At 34.5% G+C, this 21,279-nt stretch overlaps 1 protein-coding gene across 4 annotated transcripts in view; it reads right to left on the reverse strand.

Moving 5' to 3' along the window:
* SCEL (sciellin) overlaps positions 1-21,279 on the reverse strand; it is a 99,024-nt gene that overhangs the window by 31,956 nt on the left and 45,789 nt on the right. For 2 of the 4 annotated variants that reach the window (XM_010728712.2, XM_031557827.1), the window contains exons 3-8: positions 13,034-13,107; positions 8,632-8,749; positions 7,918-7,980; positions 7,525-7,593; positions 2,360-2,419; positions 438-503 (exon numbers count right to left, since the gene is read on the reverse strand). In XM_010728712.2, the coding sequence (XP_010727014.1) occupies positions 438-503; positions 2,360-2,419; positions 7,525-7,593; positions 7,918-7,980; positions 8,632-8,749; positions 13,034-13,076 (419 nt within the window). In that variant the 5' untranslated portion in view covers positions 13,077-13,107. Of the gene's footprint in view, positions 1-437; positions 504-2,359; positions 2,420-7,524; positions 7,594-7,917; positions 7,981-8,631; positions 8,750-13,033; positions 13,108-20,050; positions 20,206-21,279 lie in introns of those variants that run through there. The other 2 variants (XM_010728711.2, XM_019610609.1) reach the window with 2 other exon arrangements.

Raw genomic sequence — 21,279 nt, forward strand, 5'->3', positions numbered from 1 at the left:
AAAAAAAAAAAAAGTTATTTGTTCTACACCCTTTCTTTTCTCTTATTCAGTCAATATTATTTGAAATCTAAAATTTTAAAGTTAGCTATTCCAAAACCATTTGTGTAGTTTCTATGTAATGAAACAGCACAGGGTAAAGTTTGGCATCAGAGATTTCAGCTGGTTGTAATTAGAGTGTGCTACAGCGCTTTAAATTTATACACTGCAAAGGTATAGTTTTGCTGAGTTAGGGGCTATAGTGAAGAATTAGCATCTATTATTGCTTCCACAGAGCTTAAATTGGTAGTACAAACTATCTTAACACAGTACTCTGTGTTAAGAATTCTTGGAGTTTGCTAGAGGAGAAAGTTGATAGTGTTTTTTGATACAATTATTAACAGAGGTTTAATACAGTGCTATATGTCCTCTGCCAAGCAAACAATGGCAGCAATGAATACCTTTTTTTCTTGATTGGAGAAGTGGCAGGTGTGTTTGTGGATGATGTATTAGGAGTCCACAATTGTCTGTTAAGAAAATATACTTCATTCATTCATTTACTAATTCATCTTTAATAAGTGTATCATTTTAAATGAGAAAACGAGGATAAAAAATGACATTTCTCTTATCAGAAAGACATGACTGTGCAGAGTAAATGGTGCAATTATGCTTACATTTGCCAAATGAAATTTTGGAAATAACTCAAATGATAATAGATTTTGGATATCTTAAGGAGTTTTGATATTTAAAGAATACGTGTCTTTACTTGGTATCCAAACTAATTTCTGACTTCTGAACATCTGGACTATACCAACACTTCACTCTTCAAGTTCTAAAATATTTTTCATATTTTAAATTTTATGTTTTTCATGTAACCGTTAGTGCTGTTCTATTTTATTATATGCCTGTAAAGGGAGCTGACATCCTTCATATGCCTAACTACATAAATTCCAAGTCAGGGATTTTTCTCATAAATTTTATCAAAAAAGTATTGTCTGTTCTCCTCAATTCTTAATGACATTAGAATAACTAAAGAATGGAATTTTAAAAATTATTTCATTGCTGTCTGGCAGGAGAAAGTGTATACCACTGAAGTCTCACTTAATTCTTACTTCAGAATTCATGGTATGCCTATTAAAAGTTATCCCCAAATTCTATAATTTAAAATCCAATTTATATGATATTTCATGTCATCATCACAATGGTTTACAACATTATGATATAAAATATCATTATTTTATAATTATAATTTAAAGGAATGACTTCACTTGATGTTTAAATGGCTTTATTTTGCTCTTCAGAATAAAATCTTGGCACCTTGTAAGATGACATTTAATTCCTGTGCTCAGTTCTCACTAGCAACCATATTCAATGCAATTTATTTTTGATAGAACTCTACAGTGATGAAGGCCCACAGCAATATATTTGTTTGTTTACATTTATAAGGATGGCAACTGAGCACTTCTGACTTTCAATTTTTAAATAAAAATTTCAATTAGTAGAACTGTGCTTTAGGAATTAAATTATAACTAAATCATGTTAGATGTATCCTATGGTCACCTCTGAATCATAACAGATTTTTTAAATATTATTTCACAGTTTTTCTACTATATTATTTTAAATGAAATTTTGGCTTTAACCTGTTTGTAACAAAATCTGAACTTCTGAAAAAATAAAAGCTTTCAAAGAAACCATGAGTTTTCTGTTTGATTTTCACTAAAAATAAAATAAAATAAAATAAAAAATCAGCTTTGCTATCAAAAAATATTTTCTTACAACTTGGTTATCAAGTTTTCCTTTGGCTAAAGTTCAATGATATTTTCCAGTGAAAACCTGAGTCGGATTTTTTTCCCCCTGTAGAATTTCCTCATGAATTCATGCAGACAAATGCAGAGCTCTAGAACATAACCACAATGAATTGATTTCAAAACATTCTCAGTCTTCCTTTTCTGTATCTGTATTTTATCTAAAAGCCTGTATTTCTTAAATAATTGGTATGAAATGTAAATATATAAATCTGTGCTGATCTTTCTTTTAATCTATGTGGAGAAATAGGCAGTTCTAGGAAATAATAATTCCTCTTGTTCTAAAAACAAAGTATCTGGAAGACATCAGTTGAAATATCCACCAAAAGACCCTTTTTCACAGAATCACAGGGGTTGGAAGGAACCTCAAGAGATCATCGAGTCCAACCCCCCTGTTAAAGAGTCCATGGTAACTTAGGCATGGATGGCTGCATTCCAGATGTCAAATGGTGAAACCTACTGTTAAGCCATATACCATACTAACTATTTCTTTATACATTCTTGCTATATATACAGGTAACTTAGGTGATAATATCTAATATGTAATGCTTAGATGATAACATTTCCAAAACACTTACCTACTGTTTTGCTTATTATTCAGAGTGGGAGACTTATTTATTTTGTCGATATCACATATTCTGTTTAAAAAGAAAAAGCAAAAATAAACAAAACAGAAATTACTCAAAATACATACTCTAGATATTTATTTTTAACCTCTGAATAAAATTAAAAGATGAAGTATCCCTTTGTCCTGTGTTCAGATAACAAATTTAATAGCATCACAAAAAAGGTACAGAAGAGAAGCTGACTTAATATAAATGTAGTGCATTCATATCTGAATAGTCTAAGTAGCTCACTGAAAAACTGTTTTAAAAGACTATGATGTTTAGATTCTAAGTGATATACTAAGCCTTATTGCTGTAACAATTAATTTTAGAATAAAATAGAGTAGAATATATAGCAATTCCTTTGAATTATAACTGAACACTAGAAAGAAAGCAGTGTTTTTCAGATAAACAGTATGTAAGGTATACTATTTCCATCCACTTCACCATTCCCTGAGAGATGCAGAGGTATGGTTTTCTTTAAGGCCTTAGAGATCAATATGATTTGAAAATGCTCTAGTGAAAAATGCCTGATAAAACCTAGTAAGGTCCTGTAGGAGTACCATCTATCACAGAAGTTATGTTGCTTTACCTTAAATTGATTTTATTATGCCATTACTAAGAACTAATCACGACTTTTAAGGCTCTTAAGTATTGTAGAGTTGCTGCCCAAAGCCCTGTCACACTTTCACGGAAAGCATTATGTAGCTATCATAGCTGAAACACAGTTTAAACACTTAAATACTTATATGTATATTTAATCCATAAATGAAATCACAGAATCACAGATTTGAGGCTGGAAAAGACCTGTGGAGGTCACTTGGTCCAACCTCCCTTGAGCAGTGCCACCAGACTGCTCAGGACTATGTCCTTTGGTAAGAAGAGAGAGAGTCCAAAGAGTTCAAGTATAAACTGAAGTAAATAAATTACAAATACTAAGTTGAGATGTTTATCTTAAATATTTGGTTAAATTAGCTGAAAAATATTTTGAACTGCAACTTAATTACACATGGAAATTACTTAATTTTTGTTACGTACCCCATAGATACATAACTATAATTATTTCTACATTTATAATCCAATATTATGTACAAAACCTTTTGTATGCTGCCTTCAGCCAGCTATCACGGAAGATGGTTGTATTTAAAGAAAATCCTTCAAGGACACTGAGACACAATCTGTTCTCTCTTCAAATCTTAAACTTAATTGCTCAAATAGCTATGTCATTACATGGCTGTCTTGTAACAGTGACTGGCAGCTACAATTTCCCAAAAGATCACTAGAGGTCTCACTAATCTTGCAAACTGTACTGTGGATGCAAACATAAGTGTAATTCATTCACCAAACAAGCATTTCAATAAAGTTTCATTTCCTATTTTCAAAATTTAAGCAAAATAAGTGGTGATGTATTATATCATTCTAGGTAAGACTTAAAGGGTCCATCTGGCATCCATCTGGCTGCTCAATGTAGTAATGTTTTGAAAAAAGTAAAAGAAGTTAACTGTAAAGTTAATTTTTCCTTGTACAACTTTTCTGCTTCTGATCAGCAGTGGTGGAAGAATATACACAGTTTGCACACACAGTGCTGTTTACAACAGACACTTCTGGATTAATGATGCATTTATCCATCTAATGTTTTTCTGAACCAATTTAAATATCTAACCTCCACATTATCCTGCAATGGTGAAACCTAAGATTAATTTGTGTTAACAAAAAACCAAATATTCTTTATTTTCTTTGAATTGTTACTTAAACCTTTTATCGAGTATCTCATTATTCTTAAAATAAAGCAGTCAAATTCCTTCCTTACTCACTTTCCCTACATTACATTATTTTCCAAGCTGAGAAAATGTTTTCTCTTCAGCCATTCCATGTATGAAAGCTATTTTGTACCTATAGACATATTTACTGACATCTCCCTTTACACATAAGTGAAATATTGCATAGCATATTCGAGATGTGAAAAAGTGATTAGTACCACTGAATAATAGTTTATCTTCTCATCTTAATATTAAATTTTTCTCTGACATATGAAGTATAGAACTATGTGCCAGTATATGTGCATCTACTACAGTCAAGCTACAGATTTCTCTCAACTCATCTGCCCTTGTGCTTCCGGCCAATGGTGTAAGCATATAGACAGCCCCAACATCTCTTCCAGCTCCTTGATACTGAAACTGATGTTCAAATTTTGTGAACACTGGTTTATCATAGAATCATATAATTGCTTGGGTTGGAAGGGATCATTTAGCTCCAACCCTCTTGCTGTTGACAAAGATGCCACCCACTAGATCAGGATGCTCAGGGCTCTTTCCATCCTGACCTCGAATGCCTCTGAGGTTGAGCTTCAGATAAACTCATATCAAACAATAATGTCCTTGAATATGGAGATGACAGGAGTTGGGAAGCATATCTGTACTTGAAATGACTTGTAGATATGTTTTCACTGTTGTATTTCTACATGGATTGAAGAACATCGAATTGCTCCTGTATTCTCTGAGCAGTGTATTTCCAATTTTTTAAATTAGAGTTTCAATGACTATTTAGATGTTTTGAAAATTAGCTATTGAAGACACATTTATCTAGATAGAACCCCATTTTGAAAATCCATGTCCTTTGGAGTAATGCTCACAAGATATAAAAAGTAGAAATTCGGAAAGACATTCTAATCTCTGGCTTAAAACTGGTAACATCCGCATGCCTTCAGCATGGTAGACTGCATTTTTACAACATCCTAGCTAAACAAAAATTATTTTACTTGGTAAACAGCTGAGAAATCTTCAGTATGAAGGTAATTCTTCTCAAAGCTGTCAAGCTATGAACAGTGCTTTAGATTTTCTGATACATTCCATAATCGTAGAAGACATTTTTCAGCTACACATTTTAGTTTTGAGGAAAAAAAAAAAATGAATGATTCTTTTTTTTACACAGAAAACTAAGAAATATTGCTAGTCTGAAGACTGCTATATTCTAAGCTGTAATTCTGTAGTACTGTTATTCTTGCCAGAAATAATTTGTAAGAAAATAAGGGAATTGTACCTGGTGGAAAACATCCTTTACCAAGGAAGCAGAAATACCAAATTTAACTGCAAGTTACAAAGAGAAGCTAAGAGAAAATACATCACCACACCCTTTTATGCCTCAGGTTGCAAATTTGAGAAGATGCAGAAGACATGATTCATATTCACAGAAGTGCCTTCTGGCAATGGGTGTGTATGAATTAATCCTGAAATTACTGATATCACAGATTTGAGAAGACCAATGAGGACTGAGAAAAAATAAACGACTACCTTCTTCCTCATTTTTGTCATTTTAACATAGAACTAACATTATTCACTTAGTCCACATCAGTTATCAGAAATGTTTATTCATATATATAAACATTTCTTTATTTTGTTGTCACCTGTTGCATATTAATAACAATTTATTTTAGATATTTGTGTGTATAAGAACACAGACAGGCATCTAACAACCGAAAATAATTCAGGCATCTTTAATATCACAAAGCAGAAATTCCCAGCTGGATAGAGATGTTCAGGACAATACTTTTCATCAACACTATAGAAAGTGGAACTGCCCTATGGCTTCTAAACTAGCAGTCAAAGCTTCTATTCTGAAAAAAAAGGTCTTAAATTTGTTTTTGAGTCAATGAGTTTGTGGGTAAGAATGACATGGTAGATACAGTCTGCTTGCATTTCCAAACAGACTCCTAGAAAATTCCTCATTAAAGACTGTTAAATAAACTAATCTACCATGTGGTAATAGAGTTCTTTCATGCACAAAAAACTGTTTAAAAAGTCATAAATAAGGATTTGGAATAAATGGTATTTTTTTCAGAGAGGAAAGTGAGATCTGTACAAGACCTGTGTTTTCCATATATCTAGAAATTATCTGGAAAACAGAAGCCAGAGAATGTTGCTTGCCAACTACACTAACTCATGATAGTCAAAGCAAATACTGACTGGCAAGGCTTTCAGAAGTCATGTGTTAAAATACCAGATTTCTAAAATGGCAGGTGACATTCATTTTTCTTAGATGCAAAGTAAGGCCTGCCAAGAAAAACAACTGATCTCTGAACTAGCTATTATCACTCAAGAAAGAGGTCTTAGAGTTATAAAGATAATATTGTGAAAATGTCAGCTCAATTCTCAGCGGTACTGAAAAGAGCAAATTCATTATGAAGTATGAGAAAAGATACGGCAAATGAACCAGAAACCATTGCTATATTCCCGTACATACGCAAGGTGTGCTCTGAGGTGGACATTCAGGTCAGAAAGACTAACATGGAGATAGAAAAGATATGGAGAAAAGCAATACGTAAAATAAAGTTATAGGCTCACTTCTTCATGATGAAGGAACAAATACAGTAGAATTCATCAGCCCATAGAAGAATCACAGAGCACTGTAGCCCATTTTATTCCAGATTTCCATGGACACAATAAATGCAATGCAATAATTTGTCATTGTTTCTTACAACACCATAAATATGCTCATCAAACAAAATTACAAAGTACCAAGATTCAACCAAACAAGTTCATGTTTTCTACAAAGTGTGCATTAAATTCTGGTAGTGATAGGGTCTTGTTGATAACAGATACTAATTGTGGACTGAATTTTGAAGATTTTCTGCAGAAACAATCTGCAAATACTGGTGTGATCATGTCTTAAAGAACTAGACAGAAGTTAACACTGATAAGAACATTTAAATTAAGCACCTTTAAGATACTTATATGGTCCTGATATTTATCATAGTATGAAGTGGCAACAAGGATTTGGAAAGAACTAATTATTAGACATGTTGTGCTTAACTGTTGGAGATAGGATACTGATTTATAGTTTGAAAAAAAGGAAACTGGGAAGGAGTAAATGGATCATCTGTGCAGAGGTGTTTACTTTTATGAGCACAAGAGTCCACATGAACTGATACAAGGGAAGAAGAGCAAGATGTCAAAAAGAACCTTTTCCCAAATCACATTTCCAATTGTCTCATTTACAATTCATGCAAAAATCGTTCAAATTCTTCTACTTAGTAAATAGAAAAAAATGATATGTGATTTATCTCATTCATGCCTTCATATTTGAGACTACTTATACGTATGAGAATCACAAAATTAAATACATACGAAAAACATCTGTACCTGTCCAAGTTAGTATCAGATCTGTATCGTCCAAGTGCAGTTTTCTGATCTTCCTTTTCATTTGCGCTCCTGCCATAAAAAAGGTTAAAAATAACACATTTGTCACTGTTTTATTAAACAACTCATCATATATCAAACAATATAGGAAATGAATTAAAGTCTCATACAGAATTTTAGACTATTCAGGTGTTAGTAAATCCAATCCTGTATCTATTTCAATCATCAGCTTAATAATTATGTCAGATTTAAAATGAGAACAGATTTACAGTGGGAAATGAAAGTCACATCTATAGTGGATTATTATTTAAAGAAAGCTCTTGATATAAACAGGTTATAATGGAAGGGTGTTTCGTTTTCTCATCATCAGAAAGATGTTTAGATAATCTGTGGTACCTGTGTAGGCTATCTTGGGATTTGTATTGATTAAGTACAGCCCTTCCATAGTTTTCATCAGCGCTACAAGGAGAATAAAGACAGTGGTTAGTTTAAATTTGAATACCAACAATAGAAAAATGTATCTTGGCAAAAGATTTCTGTCCTCAATCAGATTTCACAGCCATTTACTACCACTATAGCCACACCAACTATAGAACTATTAGATTAGATTACTCCAAACATTTTGGACTTATCTCTTCCTATGTGCTCTTCATGGAGGGCCTGGTCTTTAGGTTGAGTTTCTACTCTAATACAAGCACCAGTTTGCATTACAGTAAATTTCAAATGATTCTGACTTTACTAAGTTCCTTAGAGGAATTTGTCAAGGTTTGCAGTCTTCAGACCTGTGAAAAAGAGTCAGATGGTAATCTTGGAACATACAAACAGGAAATGTGGGACTTTTCATGCAAAGCACAAGCCTGAGATGCTCAGTACATCTCATTAAATACTCAGTGCACAGAAGTCCTACTAAAAAACAGTCACTGAAAGTCCAACAGACTAATGTTCCATAACATAATGAATATTTCATCAAGATGAGTAAATAATAGTTATTTTATGAGATCTATTTAATTTTTGGTAATATAATTCATTCAAAAAGTAGACATTCAAAGAAAATATTTACTTAGCATGATAACATGAAGACTGAAGAAATGTACTTCAGATCTTTCCTACCTTTCCTCTTCAGGTCTCTTCTTTATCCAGCTGTTATCTTGCAAAAGGGTCCGTCGCTTGTTAACATCATGATTAGCTTGCTGTCTGCTTTTAATTGCAACAGAAGGGCTCTTTTTATCTACAAATGCAGAGAAACATGTATTGAAAATGAAGGCAAGAGAAAGCTTTGGAAACTTTTACTATTAAAAAGTACTGTTAGAAAGGGTGAAATCTGTGAAAGTTCAGCTTTTTTACCACCAGAAAAAAAAAGCACAAGGAATATGTTTGATGATCTTGTTTAGTGCAGTCTGTTTCCTTGAAAAGTTTGTGACTTAATGCCTTCAACTTTAAAAGGAATGCAAAAGGACAGTTTATCAAACTGAATTCATTTTCATTCTCAATATGAAGTAGCTAGGGATATGTTTTTTACTGTAAACAAATATGACGGATCTGATAGAAGAATTATGAAATATACATACAATGGTTTTTCCAGGGCCAAACATATGATTCCTATTTTCCCGGGGAATCTCTGTGGTATCTGTATTTTTAGATGTGGAACAGGATACAAATTTCAGGTGAAAGCTAATCTGGAAATGATCACATGGTCATTCACCCACATCCAGCCCAACTTCTCTGAATTTTCAGGTTCCTCAAAAGGCTCAGACTCCCTCTGAAGCTTTTTCCTCAGAGGCTTAACAAACAAAGTTCTCTGTTCTAACCAACTATGTAGTTTTCCTTAACTTTTTCTAAATGTAGTATTTTTATGTTTTCAAAGGTTTTCAAGAGAAATAGTACAACAAACATGCACACACATATAATTTTTATTTACTTATGTAAATAACCTAAAATAGCTTTGCCTAACAATGCTGATATCTAGTATATTGAGAAACTAATAATATGATGTTCACTTGATCTGTGAGAATATATGTTCTTCATTGTATTAGAAAGCTAATCTTTATTTCCTTTGGTTTCTCTTTATGAGGAGTTTGCACCAGGAACAAACAAAAATATTAAAACTATTATCCATTATTTCCATTTCTTTTTCTTCCTTCTGAGTTTCATACCATCTTCTTCTTTGAAGTGGAATGGAATATTTTTTTGCCATTACAACATTTCTCTTTAAAATGCAGGACTGGAAGCTGAGCTCTATTAGAAACTCCACATTTTCCTGGTAAAGTATTAAATACAAAAAATCTTTTTCAATGGCATCCAGTTAGTCAAAAACCTGACTGACGAAAAACACTGAACTTTTCAGGTTTTCCTTCAGAGACCTTAATGATTTTCTCCATGAAGTTCTAATTCCCAGCATTTGAGGGAAAGTAGTTACACACCACATTTTAGGAGACATTATTATCTGATATTCATTAAGGACATTCAATTTTAAAGGAAGATCACACTTCACAGTCCATATTGTGTCATTTTTCAATGCTGTATTTTGACATTTTGCTGTGATTTTAAGAAAATGTAGCTCTTGCTTTTGATTCAAGATCATCAGCTGTAGTGGTAACAAAAAAAAAAGATAAATAACATGAAAAATGACAAGTAACTACAGTGAGTGTTACATAGAATCATAACAGAACACCAAAACATTTATTTTAAGTGACAGTGGCCAAGATTTATCTTTCAAATACATTTCTTCATGAAAAAAGTACACTATTATACCATGAAAAAAGTTGTCAAACTCTGTACCTAACTGCAGACCAAACTGTGCCTGTTCTTATCTGTTCTTTTTCACAGCAGATATGTTCAACCACCAAATAAAAGAAGGCCAGTGAAGCAATTCAAGGATTGGACTCCTTATCATTTGTATTTGCTCAGCTGTAGAGACATTCTCTGCTTCTTTGTTGAATTATCTCTCTCCAAGACTAAGTGCTACAGAAGGGGCAAACATTTAAGAAGCATGGATGTGAGAGTATAGATGTGTGTTGCTGTCTCTTGGCCTTGATCCCAAAGTTTAATTTTATTTTTAGAGCAACAAAGATGCATCCCTTTGTGACTATTACAAAATGAATATGCACATCAAAGTTAGATGTTTGAGAATGTGTTGACAATCACAAATTAAGATCAAAACATCATCCATCCTTACTGCATAGTTTCTGTACCAGCCTGTTCTCTTACACTTAAACTAGTTTCTTTCTTAAAAATATTTATTGAAACCTGTGCTAAAGACTTCAAAAAATGAAAATATCACAGCCTTCCCTGCATAACTCCTATGGTTCATTGAAATATCTATTGAAAATTCACTTCACTTCTTGTAAACAGAATAGAGAAGGAACTTCATCAGTTTAAACAATGTCATTGTCTCATAGTCACTGCCAAGAATGGATATAGTTGTAATTGGCAAGCAAAACTGTATTAAGGGCATTTACTCAAAATATTTATTGTTTTGACTATACTGATGCTATTAGTAATGACTGGAATGTACTAGAGACTTGGATGAAGATACACAGAAATAAAACAGACTACAATCAAAAATCAAGGACTTGAGTGAAGATGTAATCGCAAGAACTGTGGCTTCCTATTCTCATAAATATGTAGATATTTTCAATTTGGTGCAATCATTTGCACTGGAAAAAATCCAACACTTTAATTCATGAAAGTAGGAAAAATATGAGTTCAAGTATGTGCATTCCAGAGATAAAATTTCTCTTTGGCAAGGAGTGGAGGTAACTCCAGCATTCCTTTCATACTTACAGTTTTTGCCAGAGCAGCTTTCAACTGTGCAATAAATCTGAATCTGTGCTGTGCTTTAAGCCATAACCTCCTCTAAATCTTGAAGTAAAGACAGGAACATAACATGTTCAAGAAGTACTCAATATAAATCCAGTTATTAACTTGTTATATGGAATCTTTTTCTATTCTAATGACATTTTATGAAAACTCTTATCATCTACCCCAAAATCATTTGGATTTCAGAGAAAACATGGCTTTTTTAAATTGTTCAGTGCACATAAGGCTTCAGGAGATCTCCTATAAAGGCAGCAGCCAAAGGATATACACTGTGCTTATTTTTCAAGAAATATTACAAGTTATTTGCTAGTGCATAAGGCTTACACTTTGCTGAACAGCATTCATTTCTAATCTAAATAACTACCTCCTAAGTTTCAATTAATAATCGAATACATATCTGATGCAACCATGTAGGTCACGTGAGCACAGGTAGACAGAGCTTACTCTCTTCTTACTTTGGCAATAGTTTATGTCCTTATCACTATACAGATTTGAATACAGATGCCTCTAGTCACTTATTCATATACTGTTTCTTCACTATTTCAACCTTAATTTTTTGCAGGGCTTGAACACGGGAACAGAGGAATTACCTCCCAAACCCAAGTGAATTCAGCCAGACTTGATGAACATTCAGAATAAAGCAAAATACTGATTTTCAGTATGCTCAAGGGCATGGGTGATACAGCCTGTTTCAGGGTGCATGCCTCCAGCATGTTTCCAGAGGCCATTTCCAGTTTTGCTGCTCCTGGGAAGCCCTCCTCAGAGGGCAGAATGCTTGCTCCCTTCCTATCTTCTGCCTCCCTACAGCAGGGCTGCCTTACATTGAGTACTGCCTGAAGAAAATGGCAACATCAGTACAAGTTCTTGAAAGCTGTAAAAAGGAAAATGCACAAATAATAAAGTTTTTTGCAATCAATCCAGTGGGTAGGCTGCACGATGCTTATCCTTGTGGCTGAGCTGCCTCCAGCCCTGGTCAGCCCTGAAAGCATGGCTGTGGCCATCTTGATGAGCTAGGACTTCTAGTGGATCACCAAAACTAGGCCCTCAAGCACCTCAAAACAGTAAGTCTTTAGAAATATTATGTCCCATCTGACAATGATTAAACAACTTTCCCCCCTCCTCCCTTCCATTCTAATTTTCCCCAGTTTCTCATTTTCTCCATTGAAGTCAAAGGACAGTGGATGGCCAAGCTGCCATGTTCCCATGGGGTTTCCACAGCAACCAGGATACCATGGGGAACTGCCATCTTGTACCACACTGCCTGGATATGCTACCCAGCACAGTATTTTGGCCTAAACCTCTGCCAGAAAAAGTTTTCACATGACACAGAATCATAGAATAAAAGAATATCACTGAGGTTGGAAAGATCACCAAGATCGTTTAGTCCAACCATCAACGCATCACCACAGTACCACTAGACCATGCCACTCAGCATGACACCTAACCTTTTCTTGAAAACCTCCCAGAATAGAGACACCACCACCGCCCTGAGAACTCTGTTTCAATAAATACTCCTGACTTTGCAGCTGTAGTGGGTACAATTGCATATCAGTATCAAAGAGTAGTCATTGTCAGTGTTGCTACCAAAGAGTGTTGGTGTGCCTTGGAAGGGAGCTGTTCAATGGGCACAGCAGTGCTTGCAAACAGTAAGTAAAAGAGACCCCAGCAGAAACTGAAGGATACTCAGTATTACCGCTTTGATTAGGAGACTGCTTTTGTATGCTGAAGGCTGACATTTTCTTCTGTGGGGTGTCCTTCTGTGGGAATCTAAAATAGAACACGAAAAAGAAAAGATGGCAGTAAGATTAGGAATCAGCCTCGAAGTCAGAGTAAATACATTTGCCACTTTGATCAGCTCCTTGGACAAGTTTAGTTAGATAGAATGGCTTAGAGATAGCTGCAGCCTTCTTTGAACTGAAGTTCAGGCATGGTATTCACTTTTCCATCCGTTGTTAAGACAGTGTATAATCCTGCCCTGCATCTGTGCTCATCTTTCTCTTCTTCTTGTCTGGAGCTTCTTCCCTGAGAACATACGTGGTGATGAGAGGCTTCAGAAGAGAAGACTCAGGTGGGAAGATGATATCAGCCTGTGGCTCAGAGTGCTGCCTGGAGCACGTGTGGGCTCACCCAGCCCTGCTGACAGGTCTCACAGCTTCAGTGGCCTGCAGCTAACAGCAGGGCTCTGAGGACAGAGGGGGAGAAGGAGGAAGAGGTGGTTCTTCTGCCCTGCAGCAGTTCACAAGTCACTGACTTCCTTCCCTGTCTGAAACAAGGTTAAAAACAAGCCTGCAAATATGCTGATTTAAAAATATATATGGGAGTTGAGTCATGCAAAAATTTCACTATGTGCTTTGAAACTTTGATTATCAGTCTTATATAGAAAACATCAAGTGAAACATAATGATATTTTAATAACCAAAAAAATTCCCTTAAGGAAAAAAATAATACTAACAAGAACGTAGGCATGTGAACATGATACTCTTTAGCAAACAGTTTTCTGTTTGAAAAGCAGGATTTTCCAAGAAAACAACGTTAAGCTGGGATTTTCCCAACCCACTGCACTGGTCAGGTTGCTAAGATTTAAAGCAGGACAAGAAAACAGTTTCTATGACAGAGACATTCATTAAAAAGTCGCAAACATTCTCTGAGTGACACTGTTATGTCTTACAGATGTAAACAGCAGATTGACAGACCAGAGCGTGTGGCTGTTTCTTTACTGATGGAAGGTGATGGCGTCGAATTTTGGCAGAAGCTTAGCAAAGGTATTAGAAATAATGATGAAATGAAGGTATGGAAACAAAATAACTAGTGGATGCCACAATGAATTGCACTTAGAGCAGATTATTCCCTTGTATGTTTCTACTGCCAAATAATTGTTAGGAGAGCTTATGATGACCAAAAAAGGAAAGCATTGACAGATCTTATTATAAAGTAAATATATATAAATTTAAAAATAGTATTGAAGTACAAAAGTCTTCATCTGTCTTACTGAGCTGTGAAATTCCAGATGTTTATAAGAGTTTAAAATTCTGAGAAGCTGACTGGAGGGCTCTGAGCCACACTACTTTCTTATAGTTGTTAGTACCAAGCACATGTTGACAAAGCACATGTAGAAAACACATGAATGTTGGATCTGATTCCCACCCAATAAAAATATGCTCAGGGCTATAGTGAGCCTTATTTATTTTGCAGCAAGTTACAAAATACCTTTCAAAATTACTGATACAAGGTTTTAAGTAGGTATGTACTGAATTTCCTGGGAACTGTTCAGGCAATCCATTTTAAATAATGAATATTCTTGCTGTATATTTTCCTGAACTGTCACAGTCATATGAGAAAAAAAGGATGATAGTTCTGATTTATTTATATTTTCAGCTATATTTTCAACTTAGCAACAACTGGACATCTGATACTGCTTTTTATTTCAGTCAGTCTCTGGATAATAAGAAGCTTGACATTTCAGCATGTCAGTGAGTGCTGGCACTTTTTCATCTGGACAAATAAAAGTAGTTTCTGCAGAAGGAACTTCCATTTATTTTCTATTAAAGAATTTAAAATATATTTTCTGAGGGAAGATATTACAAAACATCGAAGAGCCTTCTTTTATCAAGATCAGATCAAATGTGGATATTCTAAGGCTCAAAATTTCTTGTTAAAAATTCATATTTTGCATTTGAAATATTTCTCATTAAAACAGCAGGTAATTGCTATATAGATGTCACAGAAAAGAAAGCCACAGATATTAGTTCAGGAAAATAAATTATCCCCAAAGCAAACAGAAATCATATGTTTTGAGACGTGACTTTAAAATATACAGAATAACTAAAAATGCATGAAGAATACTGACTCTAAAAACAACTGAAAAACAGGTTTGCTATTCCATGCATGACAAAACAAAGTCCAGCAGAGAACTGAGAACAGTCCACAGCGAGACTACTTTCTTTCTTCATCTTTTAATTGAAGCTGTGTGTCGTCTCATCCTATATTCAGTTTGCATTGTTGTCAGGGTAAAAAAATATTTCTGTTGCACATGTGTACAGCATCCAAAATAAACTACTACCTAGTCTTTAAGCCCCAAAGTAGAATGCATCAATGAGCATTAGAAACAGCTCAATACCTTTTACAGCCAGCACTGAAAATGCGTCAGACATTCAGAAATTTCAAACCCAGAGCACAATGTCATGTCGTTCTCAAGATTTATGTCTCGCTTTTGTACTTTTAAGTTGTATATCCTAGATTAGTCCATTACAATTTTGAAATGCAAATTAAAAACCCTTTGAATTTGGTCTCTGCACAGATGATGAAGAGTCATCAGAGGAAGAATTAGAGTTCAAGATCTTAAAAATGGAAAGAATCTTGCATAAAGAGACAGGATAAAATTCAAAGCATTTTTTTCTTGATCTTCACTATTACGTAAAAGGTGTGTGCATCTGCGTATGTGAAAAGAGGAATGGACAGAAAACTATGAGAATCACATTAGTTTGAAAACTTCGACTTATAAAGATCTAAAACCAACACACTATTCACACAGGTCAGTGAACAGTTCATCAACATCCCATAACTATGAGGAGATAAAAAAAAAAAAAACTTCTAAAATCAAATTGTGAAAAAGAGAAGTTCTAGTCCTCTATAGTATAGTAGTAAATTATGTTCAGGTTTTCTTAATAAGAGCTCAGCCACTGAAGCCAAACAACTCTGCTGGAATGCAAAATAAAAACAAATAGGAATGCTGCTTCAGTGCAAATTTGAATTTAAAAACAGCGTCAGGAAACTTTAAAAGGAAATGAAAACTGCCCAAGCCAGTCCAATGAGCTGCTCCCAAAAGGTTTTAGGGCATAGCAGTCCTTTATTCAGAATTCCCCACATTTTTGGAGAAATTCAAATACAGTTTAACCCAGAAAAATACCTTCAAACATGACTTCAGAGGTAGTCAAATGCTTCTTCAAGCTGGTAGTAGAATCACCATAGAATAATAGAATCCTTAGAGTTGGAAGATGACCTTTAAGGGCCATCTAGTCCAACTCCCCTGCAATGAACACCTACAGCTACATCAGATTCTCCAGCCTGACCTTGAATGTCTCCAGGGACGGAGCATTCACCACCTCTCAGCAACCTCTTCCAGTACCACACCATCCTCACTGTAAAAGATTTTTTCCTTATATTTAACGTAAGTCTACCCTCTTTAAGCTTGAAACTATTTCCCCTTGTTCTGTCACCACAGACCCTGCTAAAGACTCTGTTCTCTACTTTTCCGTAGCTTCTGTAGTAAGTTATTTGGAAAGAAGCAGAAGTCGACACATAACCATGTTCACAATTCTACATCTCATTTCCACATCTTGATCAGCAGAAGACCTCAGGCTGCCATAAATATTTAAAGCTAGACCACCTAGTTTTCAGCTAGGCTGAATACTCTCATACTTCAGAGTCCTCTTGCCTTCCTTGATTTGGTCTGGGCTGTAGCTTTCTATATATTTACACATTTTGAAAAATATAAACAAACAGAAACAAGAATAATGCAAGCATTTTGCATAAGAATCATTTTTTCCACATTAGACTGAATTAGTTATAGCCAAAAATGTTTCTGTTCTATAGCTTCTAGCTATGTGAGTGATTAAGATCTTATTTATAAATATTAATATTACATAGATTTCACTTTTATTATACATTGTTTCTTTCCCAGCTTAAATATACTGCATATTATCACAGTGTATAAGTTGTTCATTGAAGTAGATCTAAGAATGTAGTGGCAGGTACATCCTCTTTTCTGAAAAGTCAGAAAATTGATTATTTTTTTCAAGCATATGTGTACTGTATCCTTGCAATTTCAACTTTTCAAAAACACCAGATCCCTGCCATGTGAAAGTAAACAGGCACTTCTTTCTTTATCCCAAATACAAAACTTTCCACCAAAATCTCATCTTGAAGCACTATGCTGCTCTAAAGTAAGATGAAAATTTGGTATTTTTGAGTATTTATAGCTCAAAATTTTAGAATCATTCAAATAGAAATTTAACAACAAGGTTAGAAAACTAATGTTCCACATCCTTAGTGTTTTAAACTATTTACTTCCTTTCACTTAAACCAATGAAAAATTCTGAACAGAATAACTACACTGGTGATTGAATAAAATGCAGGTTTACTTTGGTTTAATCTTTTTTATATTTTTTCTCCATAGGCACTGTTGAAGTTAGTACTCTAACTCACAACTTATCCTCCATTTATATAAAAGGAATGTCAAAGATATGATATATTAAAGAAAATCTCATCTGACCCTATTTAATCACAGTACTACATCAGTAAACATCATTATTTCATCTTGAATATAGTAAGACCTTTATTTCTCTTGAGTATAGTAAGACCTAGACGTGTGAGCAGCAACTGATTGAAGTCACCTCATCTTGATAAAGGATAAAGATCGCAAAACTTTGAAATAAGGTACTGGAATACACATCATTACAATTCTAGATAGATAACCATACGTGTGAGATGCAATCTGGATGGTCTGGAAATCAGCTGTTTCTACATCCATCATTTCTCCCCTCAAGTGAATGTCTATCATGATCCTATCAAAAGTTGTGGCTGTTTGTCAGGCTTGACTAACTATACATAAATAAGAATTTGTATTTCTAAACATGGGTTCGCTTCCTGGTCATGGACAGAAGCTATTTTTCAAGTCCCCATCACAGCAAGAGATAGCCAAAGTTGTATCACGCTTCACATGGCCAACCTTGCCTTATTAAGCATATAACTTAAAGATCCACTCTGGCAGGTGCAGATCTGTATGTATAATGGCTGCTGCACTCTTCTCTCTCCAAAATTACCACCAGCATCTATTACCACAGTTCAAGATTGTAGTTCAGGACATGAAATAGAAAGAATAATGCTGTTGCTCAGTGTTAATCCTACAGGAATCTTAGCAGCACACATTAACTTACCCCCTCCTCCCCACTCTCCCTGGGATGGGGGAGAGAATCAAAGAAAACAAAGTAGAACTTACGAGTTGAGATAAAACTATTTACAAAGATAATAGGAAATGAGTTGTAATTATTACATATATATATATAAATGTGTATGACAAATGATGCACAAGCAACTGCTCACCATCCCCCAGCTAGTCCGTTAAGCAGCAAAAGAGAGCCTGATGAACTCACACCCCCTTCAAAACTCCTTCCACTTGATGTCATGTGGTTTAGAATATCCCTTCAGCCAGTTTAAGTCAGCTGTCCTAATTCTGTTCCCTCCCAGCTTCTTGGGCCTTTTGCTGAGAATGGTGTAGGCGCTGTACAGCACCGCTTAGCTGCAACTATAAACATCAGTGTGTTAACAACACTGTTTTTCTCCTAGAATCAAAACAGAGCACTATGCCAGACACTCTAAAGAAAACAATTCCACCCCAGCTGAACCTAAAACACTCAGTGCAGTACTAAGTGAGTAGTCAAAGCTTAACACTGAACATGTGAATATCAAAATTGTAACTAAAATGTTTATCTGGCAATTTATTAACTTTTCTGTACTTTTGCTGAAAACCACAAGACAAGTACATTTATTTTATAGACATTGAAGAACAATAAAAACACATTCCTAGAATATTTTTCTTCCTGAGATTCATATCAGATAAAAAGCAATATAACACATTTTTAAACTTCTGGAAAGAATACAGTGTGTATAAATGAATATTTTACTCATAGTTTAGGCCAGAGAATTTATAACAGCTCTTGTAAAGAATAGGAATAACGTGCACATACATAAAGTTAAAATAGGCAAGGTGAGAACAAGCAAGGTTGGACCAGAGAACACACAAATGTAAGACAGAAGTCATTCATCTATTTGTAGCAGAAAGAGCTCTCAAAACTGGTTTTTCAGGACGTGGGTGGAGAAGATTCTGTTTTGAAAGAAATTACGCTTTGGAGCTGTCCCTAATGTATGCCAAAAATCATCTGCTAAGACAGAACCCGAATTTGTATGTGCTTTTTAATTAGAAATATTGATCCATTTTAAATTTGTGTTGTTGTTTTAATGGGGTAAAGAAGGTATTCATTTTAATTTTTTAATTTCTTTATTAATCTATTTCCTTTCATTTTGCAACATTTCTAATAAAGAACTTTTCCTGTTTATGTAAGAGTTCACATCATGCTGTGGCTAAATCATTGTATCACAGAAGAACAAGCATTTTGCTATACCTTATGCAAAGGTAGAAATTAGGTATTATTTAGGAAATTAGAAAAAGGTAGATTCTTAATATTTCACGAATGGTTTGTTCTTTAAAAAAATCTATTGCTATTTTCTTTTAAAAATCTTGTAACTAAAGCAAATTCAAGTAAATTATATCTTAATAGACTTTACTTCATTTTAGATAAAAATTCCAAAGAAACAGTAAAGAAACAAAAGTCAAGCCATAGAGTAAAAGTGACATAATGACATTAAAATAGCCATTCATGAAAAGGGGTCTGAACTGCGGGTTCATCATCAAAGAACTACAATTAGGAATAAAAAGTAATTAATTATGTAATTAAGACAGTAAGGGCAAGAGAAGATTTCAGAAAGGTGGAGGAATTTTGAAGACCTAAACTGAGACACATGAATTTTCATAGCACATTCACTTATTGAAAATCAGATTCCTTAAAGCTGGACACTCCAAAATCACACAGCATTTGAAAATGGAGGACTTTAAATACTTGGTATTTATAAGCAAAAAACTAAATGCTCTTACCTAGATACAGTCAAAGTCAATGTCCTAGTGTGGTTCAGTATTGTAAGTCAACCTGAAGATACCTGGAAGTGAGGTACAATCAAAGCAGATAGAGAGCTGCACAGTTGTTCTCCATCCAGCCGCCTGAAAAGTCAAGAGACTTCTACTTCAGAAGCTGAGTCACTTAAGGAGGAGGCAGGAGGTGTGGAAAAGGGTGGCGCCTTGTAGAAATACCAGATCAATTAAAAGTACTGGGAAGTTGTTATACTTCTGTGCTTGCTGTACTTTTCAAGTTCGATAGGGCTGGGTTTTGCAAAATAAAATGCTTGCACATACCTTGAAACAGAAAACCAAGCAAAGCTTGAAGCAATATATCAGTCTCATTAGGATTTTCCATAGATGCATATATTGCAGAGCTTTAGCACTGTCTCTCAGATAGAGGGTTTCAGGTATTTACACGGGCACACACAAAGAAATGCTGCATTTCATCACAGGAAAATTCTACAGAAGTGGAGAAGGCACTGTATACTGATAAACATTAGGTATTTGCTCTGTCAGAGTATGTGGGCAGAGGAAAAACATCTGTGGGGAAAACCCTCCCACATGAGACCTTGTTGCAAGTCTCCCTTATCTCTGCACATTTGCATTCTCCTTCAGTACAGCCAACAATAAATAGAAGAAAGAAAAGAGACCGCCTCTGCTATTATTTTATTTTATTTTATTTTATTTTATTTTATTTTTATTTACAGTGACTACAGTTTGTTTCTCTGAAGGCTAAAACTGTCTCATCATTACTAAATACAGTGTTAGGGAACAATCACTTTGTTATGTGAATGCTTTGTAAGATGCTATAGTTCAATCTGGGGCACAAAGTCTGTTATAGATACATTTATATGCGTACATATATACATATATATATATAAAAGTCCATGCTTATTTTATATTTGGAGAGTTTTTGCAACAAAATGTGTGAGAAATGGTTATACAAGATGCTCCTTTAGTCCTATTGTCTTTCATTAAAATTAAGACTGTATTTTAATACTAAAAAAAGCAAACACTGACACAAACCAACTTAATAAATGTCTCAAGCCATGTTTCAAATCTTTCTTTTTGCTGATGATTATCTCTTCACAGGCTAGGTAGTTAGTAACATGAAGTTACTATCCAAACACTGGTTATATCTGATGAAATACAGCTGATGAAGCAAAGCAGCAGACCAGAAAACACCAAGTATGAATACTAACAACCAC

This window comes from Meleagris gallopavo, chromosome 1 (genome assembly GCF_000146605.3).
Source record: "Meleagris gallopavo isolate NT-WF06-2002-E0010 breed Aviagen turkey brand Nicholas breeding stock chromosome 1, Turkey_5.1, whole genome shotgun sequence".
Taxonomy (NCBI): Eukaryota; Metazoa; Chordata; class Aves; order Galliformes; family Phasianidae; genus Meleagris; species Meleagris gallopavo.